The sequence below is a fragment of the Thamnophis elegans genome, chromosome 17 (assembly GCF_009769535.1).
Source record: "Thamnophis elegans isolate rThaEle1 chromosome 17, rThaEle1.pri, whole genome shotgun sequence".
In the NCBI taxonomy this organism is placed as follows: Eukaryota; Metazoa; Chordata; class Lepidosauria; order Squamata; family Colubridae; genus Thamnophis; species Thamnophis elegans.
This window is the reverse complement of record NC_045557.1, coordinates 4,919,074-4,932,262: the sequence shown is the minus strand read 5'-3', so window position 1 is coordinate 4,932,262 and position 13,189 is coordinate 4,919,074. Positions and strand designations below refer to the sequence as shown.

General features: G+C 49.5%; 2 protein-coding genes across 3 annotated transcripts in view; both read left to right on the top strand.

Annotated features, from left to right (window-relative positions):
• Positions 1-172: 172 nt before the first annotated feature.
• Positions 173-5,862, top strand: PMVK (phosphomevalonate kinase). Of its 2 annotated transcripts, none has more exons than XM_032233757.1 (5): positions 173-247; positions 933-996; positions 3,709-3,861; positions 4,389-4,518; positions 5,376-5,862. In XM_032233757.1, exons 3-5 carry the CDS (start codon positions 3,775-3,777, stop codon positions 5,510-5,512), a joined length of 354 nt encoding a protein of 117 aa, XP_032089648.1. In that variant the 5' UTR covers positions 173-247; positions 933-996; positions 3,709-3,774; the 3' UTR covers positions 5,513-5,862. The 2 variants fall into 2 exon arrangements, with proteins under 2 accessions (XP_032089648.1, XP_032089647.1); XM_032233756.1 differs by lacking the exon at positions 173-247 and adding an exon at positions 290-542.
• A 4,940-nt stretch (positions 5,863-10,802) lies between these two features.
• Positions 10,803-13,189, top strand: part of ADAR (adenosine deaminase RNA specific) — a 32,476-nt gene continuing 30,089 nt past the window's right edge. Inside the window, exon 1 of the mRNA XM_032234281.1 lies at positions 10,803-11,761. Within this exon, the coding sequence (XP_032090172.1) occupies positions 10,949-11,761 (813 nt within the window). The 5' untranslated portion in view covers positions 10,803-10,948. The remainder of the gene's footprint in view (positions 11,762-13,189) is intronic.

Sequence of the window (13,189 nt, the reverse complement as noted above, 5' to 3'; positions counted from 1 at the left end):
GAAGAAAAAGAAGGAAGAAGAAAAGGAAAAAAGGAAACAAGGAGCAAAAGAAAAAGGAAGGAAAAAGGGAAGGAAGGAAGGAAAAAAGAATGAAAGAAAAAGAACGAAAAAAAACTTATTTCCATCTCAGGCGGGCAATGCACGTGGGCGTGTCTCCAAACCTTCGTGGGCGGGGCTAAGATGAAGCCCCGCCTTCTTCCGGGGTTCAGCCTGATATTCTTTCTACGCGGTTGGGCCGCTTCCATTCGTGAGTCCTTTCTTTTTTTTCCATTTCCCCCCTCCCCTCCGAAATGGTCGCGCCCTCCCTTGCGCGCGTCGGAGCCGGGACCCTTTCCCATTGGCGCGAGGGAGGCGGAAGCGCGGCGGATGGAACGTTGAGGGCCCCGGGCGAGACCATCCCGCCACCCGGGCGGGGGGGGGGAGGTGAGCCCGGGGAGGGAAGTTGCTTTTCGCGCCATGGCGCCGTGTCCGAAGCTGGTGCTGCTTTTCAGCGGGAAGCGGAAATCGGGCAAAGATTTCGTGGCCGAAGAAATCCAAAGCCGGTAAAACGAAAATAAATTTAGAAAAAGAAAAGGGTGCATGTGCAAAAAAGAAGAAGAAGAAAATATGGGGGGGGGGGTTGCATTTAGGGAGGAAGGGGGCGGGGCGTTTGCATGATGGGCAGGTGGGATATAATTTGGGGGGGGTGGTAAACTGCTCCTGCCTCTGGAGGCTCTACCCCACTCTTTCCAAGCTAAGCGGGGCAGAGATGGGAAGCAGCTCAATAGCTCCCAACTTGCAGCATCTTCCCAGAGTTTGAAGATTGATTGGCCTGTTTTTGGGGCCATTGGAGGTGGGGGGGGGGGAGGTAGACTGCTGCTGGCTAGGGAGGCTCTCTTCTGGATCTTTTGACTGCTGACCTCCCTTTTTTTTCTTTTTCTGCTTTTTTGCAGGTTGGGATTGGACGTTTGCACCATTCTCCGCTTATCCGGCCCTCTGAAAGAGCAGTATGCAAAGGTGATTTTGATTTAAAACTGAATTATTCTGCCTTTTTAAAATGTGTGTGTGTGTGTGTGTGTATGTATGTATGTATGTATGTATGTATGTATGTATGTATGTAAGTATGTTTGTTGTATTTGTGCTGATAAATAAATAAAGGGAGACTAGTATAGATCTATTTCAAGCTATTTAGCTCTCATCAGCTAGCCATACCCTTACTGGGATTCGAACCTATGCTGTATTGCATATTAAGCAGTTGTGTTAATCACTAAGCCACAAGGTTCTCCTCCTTTATTTGTGATATTAAATACGTACGTACGTATGTACGTATGTATGTATTTATGTATGTATGTATGTATGTGTATGTATAGATGATAGATAGATAGATAGATAGATAGATAGATAGATAGATAGATGTTATATATATATATATATATAGAGAGAGAGAGAGAGATACACACACACACACACACACACACACATATATATATACATACATACATACATATACATACATACATATACATACACTGTCTGGGGTTTGGGGGTAGATTCTGGATTTATTTGAGCCCTTATCAAATAGGTATTTAGGCCCTTATTGCATTTTAAATTATTAAATTTTAATTTTAGGCCCTTATTAAACTTTAAATTATTAAATTTAAAATTCAGGCCCCTTGTTAAACTTTAAATTATGAGGTTTAAAACTCAGGCCCTTGTTACATTTTAAATTATTAAATTTAAAATTCAGGCCCTTGTTACATTTTAAATTATTAAATTTAAAATTTAGGCCCTTATTACATTTTAAATTGTTAGACTTAAAATTGATGGTGTTTTTTTGTTCTCTGGGCTTTTGGGGGGGGGAGGGCTGGAATTTGGTTTTATTTGAGCATGAAACGCTGATTCAATAGGGAAGTTTAGTTGAAAACGGGGGACTTTTTTTGGTTTGGATTTTTTGGAGGGTAGAATCTGAATTTATTCAAGAGCCAAATTTTGATGTGTGTGTTGTGTGTGTGTGTGTGTTTGTGTGAATAAATACGAATAAACCTCGCTTTAGGGATTTTCACATGGCAGTGAGTTCTGCAGGTAAATTAAGACCTTTTTTGGGATATTGTTGTTAGTTGCAAAGTCTTGTCTGACCCATCGCGACCCCCTGGACCACGTTCCTCCAGGCCTTCCTGTACTCTCCCATCCTCTGGAGTCCTTTGAAGCTCAGGCCGGCTGCTTCGGTGACTCCATCCAGCCCCCTCCTTCTCTGCTGTCCCATTCTTCTTCTTCTTCTGCCCTCCATCGTTCCCAGCATGAAGCTCTTCCTTCTCATCAGGTGGCCAAAGTCCTTGAGTTTCCCCTTCAGGATCTGGCCTTCTAAAGAGCATCCAGGGTGGATCTCCTCTAGGACTGACTGGTTGGATGGCTTTGCAGTCCAAGGGACTCGCGGGAGATAGATAGATAGATGATAGATGGATGGATGGATGGATGGCTGGATGGATGGATAGATAGAAGATAGATGATGGATAGATGATAGATAGATAGATAGATAGATAGATAGATAGATAGATAGATAGATAGATAGATAGATAGATAGATGATGGATAGATGATAGATGGATAGATGATAGATGGATAGATAGATAGATAGATAGATAGATAGATAGATAGATAGATAGATAGATAGATAGATAGATAGATAGATATAGAGAGGTAGATGATAGGTAGGTAGGTAGGTAGGTAGGTAGATAAAGTTGATAGGTAGGCAGTCAGACAGACAGACAGATAGATAGAAGAAGTCCCCTTCTTCTTCTTTTGCCCTCCATCGTTCCCAGCATGAGGCTCTTCTCCAGGGAGTCCTTCTTCCTTCTCATCAGGTGGCCAAAGTCCTTGAGTTTCCCCTTCAGGATCTGGCCTTCTAAAGAGCATCCAGGGTGGATCTCCTCTAGGACTGACCGGTTGGATGGCTTTGCAGTCCAAGGGACTCGCGGGAGATAGATAGATAGATGATAGATGGATGGATGGATGGATGGCTGGATGGATGGATAGATAGAAGATAGATGATGGATAGATGATAGATAGATAGATAGATAGATAGATAGATAGATAGATAGATAGATAGATAGATAGATAGATGATGGATAGATGATAGATGGATAGATAGATAGATAGATAGATAGATAGATAGATAGATAGATAGATAGATAGATAGATAGATAGATATAGATAGGTAGATGATAGGTAGGTAGGTAGGTAGGTAGGTAGATAAAGTTGATAGGTAGGCAGTCAGACAGACAGACAGACAGATAGATAGAAGAAGTCCCCTTCTTCTTTTGCCCTCCATCGTTCCCAGCATGAGGCTCTTCTCCAGGGAGTCCTTCTTCCTTCTCATCAGGTGGCCAAAGTCTTTGAGTTTCCTTTTCAGGATCTGGCCTTCAAAAGAGCAGCCGGGGTGGATCTCCTCTAGGACTGACCGGTTGGATGGCCTTGCAGTCCAAGGGACTCAATGCAGGAGTCTTCTCCAGCACCCGAGTTCAAAGGCCTCCATCCTTTGGTGCTCAGCCTTCCTTATGGTCCAACCTTCACAGCCATCCATTGCAACTGGGAAATCCACCGCCTTGACTGGACGCCCTTTTGATTGGCAGGGTGATGTCTCTGCTTTTGGGATACTTGCGATATTTCGGGATGTTAGGCAGTTGAATTTGGAGAATTTCAGGGGATTTTTTTTCCCTTTTTTGCCACGCAGGAGCACGGCCTGGATTTCCTGCGGCTTTTAGACGCCACCGATTACAAGGAACTGTATCGCGAAGACATGATCCGTTGGGGCGAAGAAAGGCGCCAGAGCGATCCCGGTTTCTTTTGTCGCATTGTGGTGGAAGGCGTGACGCAACCCATCTGGGTAAGGCCAGGCCGAATATACAGGTGGACCCCCCCCCCCCCCCGACTTACGACCACAGCTGAGGCCGAAGTTACTAACCAAGGAAGTTTTTAAGCGAGTTTAATCCCAACCTTTCCTGCAAGCGTTGTTAAGCGAATCGCGGCGATGGTTAAGCTAGTCCCGCGGGCGTTTAGGGAGTCCACCTTCCCCGTCGACTTGGTTTGTTGGAAGGTTGCAAAAGGGGGGGTCGGGTGACACACACACACACCGGGGGGGGACGCCGCAACCATCGTAAATACAAGCCAGCGGCCTTGAATTTTGATCACGTGGCCAACTTCCTCCGTAACTTCGACCGGTCACTCAGCGGATCGTCGTAAGTCGGGGACTGCTCGTAGTTGCCGTCTGGACCAACACCCACCTTGGTCCTTGCTCTCCTGGGCGCCGGATGGAGCTAATCGGTTTAACCGCAGCAGAATTTGAACTCAAGTCCCCAAGAGTTCATTAATTTCTTTTTTTAAAAAAAATTTTCGTTGTCTTTGGCAATGCAGATCGTCAGCGACACCCGGCGGTCCTCGGACGTGGAGTGGTTCCGTGACGTGTATGGGGATATAGTTCAAATTGTCCGGGTGATCGCCACGGAGGAGACTCGGACAAGACGGAACTGGGTCTTCGTGGCAGGTAAAAATTAGATTGTCTGAATGTGTTTGTGTGTCTCCGCCGAAAGGTGGATAAATCTGCTCTCTTTCTGTGGAGCTGGTCCAGAACAAAACCAGAACGTAGAATACAATATATTTTCTATTCTATATGTAGAATATAGGATAGAAATTGGAATAAAATAGAAATTGGAATAGAATAGAATAGAATAGAGGAATGGAAAATAGGAATAGAATAGCATAGAATAGAATAGAGGAATGGAAAATAGGAATAGAATAGAGGAATGGAAAATAGGAATAGAATAGAATAGAGGAATGGAAAATAGGAATAGAATAGAGGAATGGAAAATAGGAATAGAATAGAGGAATGGAAAATAGGAATAGAATAGAAAAGAAAATAGGAATGGAAAATAGGAATAGAATAAAATAGAGGAATGGAAAATAGGAATAGAATAGAAAAGAAAAGAGGAATGGAAAATAGGAACAGAATAGAAAATAGAAAAGGAAATATGAATAGAATGGAATCAGAATAAAGTTAGAATAAAAATAGAGTATTTTATTTGGTCAAGTGATACTCAAGGAATCTGTCTCTGGCGCAGAATTTTTCAGTGTAGGATTTGTACATAAAAAGAGATCAAAGTTTCCGGGATATTTATTTAATCAGGGAAGGCGTTACCAGTCCTTGAGTCCCAAAATCTTTAATTTGGGGATGCTAAGTTTCTAGTCCTTAAGGAAGTCGAGGGCGTCCTCTTCCAATGTGTGTGTGTGTCTGTCTGTGTGTGTGTGCACATAGGTTTGCAAAAGCCTCCGGTTTTCAATTCGGCACGAAGATCTGACGTTAAATCTCTTTTCCTTCCCCTGTCTTTTTCTCCACTCCGCCAGGAATTGACGATGCGGAATCCGAGTGCGGGTTGGACCAAGGCGTCCCCTACGACTGGGTGGTCACCAACGACGGTGACCAGCTGTCCTTGGACGCTCAGCTGGAGAAACTGCTCCAGTTTATCCAGACCAAACTTTAGGAACCGCGGGGTTTCCCCCTTCTCTCTCTCTCTCGCTCTCTCTTTCCCCTCTCCCCCTCCGTAGCTCTTTTGGGGAGGGGGCTTAGGCTGGGGGCTCTTGGCTGAAGGACCAAAGAGGGGTGAATACGGAGCAGGAGGCCCTTCCCAAACAAGGAGACACACACACACACTCACTCCCCAGGCAAGGAACCGTCAGGTTAAACTTTGCTGTACAGCTTCCTACCTGGAATGAAGAGTCCGTTCCAGAAAGTGCCATAATCCAGTGCCGGTTTTCCATCCCTCCCTCTCTCTCTCCCTCTCCCTCCCTCCATCTATCTCCTATCTATCTATCTCTATCTATCTATCTATCTACCTACCTACCTACCTTCCTATCTCTCATCTATTTTTCTCTCTTCTATCATCTACGTTATCTATATCTATTTTCTCTCTCTTCTATTTATTATCCTATCTATCTATCTATCTATCTATCTATCTATCTATCTATCTATCTATCTATCTATCTATATATATATATATATATATATCCATTTCTCTCCCCCTTTCTATCTACTCTATCTTATCTATCCTCTCTCTTCTATTATCTACATTATCTATATCTATTTTCTATCTCTTCTATTTATTATCTCATGTATCTATCTATCTATCTATCTATCTATCTATCTATCTATCTATCTCTATTTCTCTCCCCCCTCCCCCTCTCTATCTATACTCTATATCTATCTTATCTATCCTCTCTCTCTTCTATTATCTACGTTATCTATATCTATTTTCTATCTCTCTTCTATTTATTATCTCATCTATCTACCTACCTACCTACCTACCTACCTATCTCCATTTCTTTCCCCCTCTGTATCTACTCTATCTTATCTATCCTCTCTCTTCTATTATCTACATCTATTTTCTATCTCTTCTATTATCTCATCTATCTATCATCTATCTATCTATCTCTATTTCTCTCCCCCCTCCCCCCTCTCTATACTCTATATCTATCTTATCTATCCTCTCTCTCTTCTATTATCTACGTTATCTATATCTATTTTCTATTCTATTATCTATCTATATATTTCTCTCCTTCACCCCCCCTCTCTATCTATTCTATCTCATCTATCTTATATCTCTCCTATTATCTATATCTATTTTCTATCTCTCATCATTTCTATCTATCTATCTATCTATCTATCTATCTATCTATCTATCTATCTATCTATCTATCTATCTATCATCTATCTATCTATCTAGCTTTCTCTCCCTCCCTACCACCCTGCACGCATCTCGGGAGGAAGATTAAATCCCAAACTTTCGATAGGTCTCAATTCCCACCCACCCACCCCAAAATTGGTGGAAGAGATAACCAGGTTCCATCCCTCCCCCCCCCCCCCCAAAACCTCCTTTGAGATGAGGACAGTACCGCTTCAAAACCACCAGGGGGCAGAACAAGCCCAACCTAGCTTTTTGCCACATTCCAAATATCCTGATTTTCTATTTAGCTGGCTTGGAGGTTGAATTTTCATGCAAGTTTTTTTTCCCCCTTCTGTTTTGATGCCTGGGGGGGTAGAAAGAATCCCATTGGTGGGGGAAACACCCAGGATAGTCAGCTGGAAAATCCCATTTCTCCCACTCAAGATATTCCCACTGGAGATTGGAAACACTCCCAATGCTACTGTCCTCTGTGGTTTGAAACACCGAACAGGTGTGGAAGCCACATTGTCGTGCCTTATTCTCCTCCGTCGCTCCGACTTCCTCTTCCTCCTCCTCCTCCTCCTCTTCCTCTTTGCTTTGTTCTTTCGTTCTTCCTCCAATTCCCCCTTGCCCGTTGCAAAAATGCCAACTTCTCCGGCAAAATGCTCCTCTGCCATGGGGGGGGGGGAGAGGTGAGGGCAGGGGGGGAGATTTCGTTCCAGACAAATGTGGAGACACCCCCCCCCACCTCACACACCCCCAAAATGCATTCGGATAAGCAGCACTTGAAAGAAGCTTTTGAAAATTTTGCAGCCCCCCCCCTCCCTAGTTTTTAATCCCTGCTGAATCCCCCCCCCCTCCCTCCGATGCCGGGTTTTTGATGGAACTGTGGCGCAGGAGCCCTGGGTGGGGGGGATTAAAATAAATTGGTCACTAAGCAGATCGGCTGGGAGGGGGGGAAGGTCAGAAGGTGGACAGACTGAATTTGCAAATAGCAGTTTTGCAAGGGTGCTGCATTTGGGGGGGAAGCAGGGGGTGGAGAAACTTGGGGAGGGGGCTATTTTCAGCCTGAAGGGCCCCCCCTTTTTTTTCCTGAATGGGAAATACCCTCCCAGCTGTTTGCAAAGACCCTTCCCCAATCCCCTGCCTCTGTTGCTGCATATACCTGTATTAATTGCTGATGTTAACGAAAACACCCGCCTTTTCTCTCTCTCTCGTCCTATCGGGTAGGGAGGTGTTGGGTGGAAAAATGTTCCAATAAAGCCCATTGATTGGTTAAAGCCCCCGCCTCTCTGTTTTATTGCCCCCTCTGGGGTCCAATCCGGGGAATCTCATGCAAGAAGGAGGGTTTGTAAGCCAGGATTTCCCCCCCCCCCCCCAAAAAAAGTTGCTAGCTACAGATCCTTTCGACTAAAAAAGGACGAGCAATTAATTAAGAGGAGTGGGGGGGGGCTCTCTGTCTTCTGGACACCCCCCCCTTTTTTTTAACTTTAAATTTCAGCCTTTGCCGATCACAAGGATTTCTTTGAAGGCAGCCAAGTTACAAATGTTGAGTTACGACGGTCCGTTTAGTGACTGAAGTCGCAACAGCGCTTCAGGGGGGGGAAAAGGACTTTGCATGCGAGGAAGAGGAGGAAGAAGATGGGGGAAACCCCTTCGGGCTTTCTAAGTGTGGTGGTTTTCTTGCAGACGTTTCGTTACCCAACTTGGTAACATCATCAGTGCTAGAAGACAACGAGGAAGGGAGGAGAGAGGTGTGTGTGAATGCTTTCTAAGCTTGATTGATTTTTGCAGACATCTTCTTACCCAACTAGGCAACACCAATTTAGTTGCATTTAAGTACAGTGACAATAAAGATTACACTTATATCATCAGTGCTAGAAGGGCAGTGAATTGGGGGAGTGGGGGGAGGAGAAGGGTCAGGAAGGAGGGGGAGAAAGTGTTTGCAAAATAGAGGAGGAGGAGGAGGAAGGTGGGTGAGTGGGTGTCCTTGGTGCTCTCTAAAGCTTCGCGATTCTTCTGGCAGACGTCTCCTGACCCAACTAGATAACATCATCCATGCTAGGAAAAGCACTTTTATTTTATTTTTTTGAAGGATTTGACGACGTTAAGGAGACCCGTCAAGTCGATTCACACTTCGGTTGAGCGGCCTGAAGTCTTTCCTGATTTCTTTCCCTTCCCAACCTCATGGCAAAGCCAATAAAAATGCCAGCCAGCCCCGCCCTGCCCTCTTAAAAGCGACTCCATTCCGAAACTCGCTCCTTTTCCCTGGGGGTGGGGGCAATTCACTCAGCCTCTACGGATGCTTAGGACTTTGTAGTCCCTAAAATGGCCCACCTTGGACCCCAGAGTGGCCATTAAATGGGTAGCGCCATGCGCCTGGAAGCAAAGTGATATTTTTTTAAAATTATCATTTTAAAACGGAGGTTTCCCTGCTCTCCCCCCCCCCCCTCTCCCATCCAGAACCTCCTGGCTCATCCTCCCAGCTGAAGGCGGATGGGACTTGGAGTCCCGCAGCAGCTGTAGAGGGGGGTTTAAAAAAAAAAAAGGGCTGGGTGAGGCCAGTCCTTCCAGATGTTAGGGCAGCTGCCTTCCAGGTGTTAAGAGTGATTTGGGGTGGGGGGGAAGGCTCCCCTCCTGTTCCCCCCCCCCCCAGCTTCAAGAGACATCAGGAATTGGCCGTCCCAACTGGGAAAGGCAGCCTAGGTGGCTCAGGCCCTAAGAACACTTGAGCTCCTTGATCAGAAAGGTTGGCGGTTCGAATCCCTACTGCAGGTGAGCAGGGGGTTGGACTGGATGACCTCCAAGGTCCCTTCCAACTCTTATTCTACTATTCTTTTTTTCCTTCTTTCTCCATCCCTGGAGGGTTTTGTTGTTTTTAAAGAAGCCCTGGACAACCCTTTTGTCTGAAATAGCATAGGGTTCTTCTGCCTGAGCAGGAGGTTGGACTAGATGACTTCTAAGGTCCCTTCCAACTCTTACTCTACTATTCTTTTTTCCTTCTTTCTCCATCCCTGGAGGTTTTTTTTAAAAAGAAGCCCTGGACAACCCTTTTGTCTGAAATAGCATAGGGTTCTTCTGCCTGAGCAGGGGGTTGGACTAGATGACCTCTAAGGTCCCTTCCAACTCTTACTCTACTATTCTTTTTTTCCTTCTTTCTCCATCCCTGGAGGTTTTTTTTAAAAAGAAGCCCTGGACAACCCTTTTGTCTGAAATAGCATAGGGTTCTTCTGCCTGAGCGGGAGGTTGGACTAGATGACCTCTAAGGTCCCTTCCAACTCTTACTCTACTATTCTTTTTTCCTTCTTTCTCCATCCCTGGAGGTTTTTTTAAAAAAGAAGCCCTGGACAACCCTTTTGTCTGAAATAGCATAGGGTTCTTCTGCCTGAGCAGGAGGTTGGACTAGATGACCTCTAAGGTCCCTTCCAACTCTTACTCTACTATTCTTTTTTCCTTCTTTCTCCATCCCTGGAGGTTTTTTTTTAAAAAGAAGCCCTGGACAACCCTTTTGTCTGAAATGGCATAGGGTTCGTCTGCCTGAGCAGGGGGTTGGACTAGATGACCTCCAAGGTCACCCCCAAAAAACTCTGTTAACCGTCAAAGCGTCTTCATCCCGCTTTCCTCCAAACCCGGCCAAAAAAGCATCACCTGTTGTTCCGACCACCTGTCGCCCAGCCCTTCCAGGGGTGGGGTGGGGCTGGGCGGGAGGCGGGGCCTTTCCCCAGCCGAATGAATGAACCAGACGCCCCCCCCCCCCACTCCTTGGGTGGGAGTGGGTTGGGGAAGGGGCGCAGAGAGACCGCGCAAGCAAGCAGCCTAACGAATCCCGCGATGCTGGCGGAGAGCGCACAGGCGCATTCCCAGCTTTGGGGAGGGGGGCTCTCTCTCTCTTCCCCTACAACCCACCCACCCACCCCTCCAGGCGGGGAGGGCTGGGAAAGAGGGAGGGGCTGTGATGTCACCCCCTTACACCCCCACCCACCCGCCCCCGGCCCAGCCAATGAGCGCGCTCCCCCATCTTCTCCCCCCCCCCTCACCCAAGGCAAAGGGGGGCTTGGCCAGCCTGCGCGCTCGCTCGCGCGTGCCAGCCTTTCTGCCAGTCGCTCCCGCTGGCAGCTCGGCTGCGAGCCGCCGCTGCCACCCGCCCCAGCCCAGGCTGGGGGGAAAAAGCCTGCGGGGGTGGATGCCCCTGCGCTGGGGCGGGCAGCGCGTTGAGGAGGGGCAGGGGCAAAGGCTGGGCAGCAGAAGGAGAGGAGGATGGAGAGGATGGAGCCCCCCGCGCCCTTCCTGGACTCGGGAGGGGTCGAGCTGGCCGCGCCCGCCAGCCTGGCACCTACCCCGGCTCCCTTGGCCCCGGTGCCAACCATGCCAACGGTGCCACCCTCCTCCGGGGGTCCCTTGCGGGCACCCCCCGCCCTGGCAGCCTTACACCCGGCTTCTCGCCACGGCAGCCAGCCCAACGTCAGCGGCGAGCCGGCTTGGGCGGCTCCGGGCCATTCGCCCAGCTCCAGCGGCGGTGCCCCGGCGGCGACGGCGGGCAAGCACCGGCAAGCCAGCCCGCTGGCACACCGTCGCGACAGCAACCCCTTCACGGAGATCGCCATGAGCTCGTGCAAGTACAGCGGCGGCGTCATGAAGCCCTTAAGCCGGCTCAGCGCTTCCCGTCGGAACCTGGTAGATGCCACCGGTTCGGCGGCCGGTGCCGAGCCGGGCGAGGCGGCTCAAGCGCTGCACCTCTTGGCGTCCGGGGCTCCCCCGCCGGAGATCGTCATCTCCCGGGAAGGCAACCATCATCACCACGCCGCCAACACGGGCGGGGGTCCCGGCCACAAGCCCCCCGCCGCCTCCTCCGCCGCCTCCTCGGCTTCGGCTGCCTCCGCCGCCGCCGGGCCACCCCCTTCGGCCAAGGCGCCCAAGCGCAAGAATCAGAACATCGGCTACCGGCTCGGCCACCGGCGCGCCCTTTTCGAGAAGCGCAAGCGGCTGAGCGACTACGCGCTGATCTTCGGCATGTTCGGCATCGTGGTGATGGTCATTGAGACGGAGCTCTCCTGGGGGCTGTACTCCAAGGTAGGGGGAGATTGGGGGAGAGAGGAGCGGTGGGCGCCCCCAAGAGAGACCCCCGAGCCTGCGGCGCTTGGATAAGGGAGCTGGCTGGTTGGGGGACTCGAACCTCTTCCCCCTCTTCCCCAGATCTCTTTCCGAAGTTGACAGGGGGGAATTTGGGGGGGGGGGGGTCACAGACAATTGGTGGGGTTCCCCTAAGCTCACCCTGCTTGAATAAGGGGGCTGGCTGGTTGGGGGACTCGAACCTCTTCCACCTCTTCCCCAGGTCTCTTTCCGAAGTTGACAGGGGGGAATTTGGGGGGGGGGGAGGTCACAGACAATTGGTGGGGTTCCCCTAAGCTCACCCTGCTTGAATAAGGGGGCTGGCTGGTTGGGGGACTCGAACCTCTTCCCCCTCTTCCCCAGATCTCTTTCCGAAGTTGACAGGGGGGAATTTGGGGGGGGGGGGTCACAGACAATTGGTGGGGTTCCCCTAAGCTCACCCTGCTTGAATAAGGGGGCTGGCTGGTTGGGGGACTCGAACCTCTTCCACCTCTTCCCCAGGTCTCTTTCCGAAGTTGACGGGGGAATTTGGGGGGGGGGAGGTCACAGACAATTGGTGGGGTTCCCCTAAGCTCAACCTGCTTGAATAAGGGGGCTGGCTGGTTGGGGGACTCGAACCTCTTCCACCTCTTCCCCAGGTCTCTTTCCGAAGTTGACAGGGGGGAATTTGGGGGGGGGGAGGTCACAGACAATTGGTGGGGTTCCCCTAAGCTCACCCTGCTTGAATAAGGGGGCTGGCTGGTTGGGGGACTCGAACCTCTTCCCCCTCTTCCCCAGGTCTCTTTCCGAAGTTGACAGGGGGGAATTGGGGGAGGGGGTCGCAGACACTTGGTGGGGTTTCCCCAAGCTCACCCCGCTTGAATAAGGGGGCTGGTTGGGGGACTCGAACCTCTTCCCCCTCTTCCCCAGATCTCTTTCTGAAGTTGACAGGGGGGAATTGGGGGGGTCACAGACACTTGGTGGGGTTCCCCCAAGCTCACCCTGCTTGAATAAGGGGGCTGGCTGTTGGGGACTTGAACCTCAGTGGGGTCGGCCCTCCTCCTCTCCCCAAAGTTGGGGAGGGGGGCGCAGACACTTGGTGAGATTCCCCAGAGGGTGCCATTCTTGGATTGGGGGGGGGGGTTTGCTTGCTTGGGGAGGGGGACTTGAACCTCAGTGGGTCCTTTTCCTCCTCATCTCTTGGTGGGGTTCCCCAAAGCTCACCCCACTTGGGGTTGGGGAGGGACACTTGAACTTCAGTGGTTTTGGCCCTCCTCCTCTTCCCCATACCTCTTTCCAAAGTTGAGACCAACCAATTCGAGCCCCCCCCCCCCCCAAATTGCACCGTACTTAGATAGGAAGCTGGCTGCTCGGGGAAGGGGCCTCAGCATCAGTGTGTCTGGCTGTCTT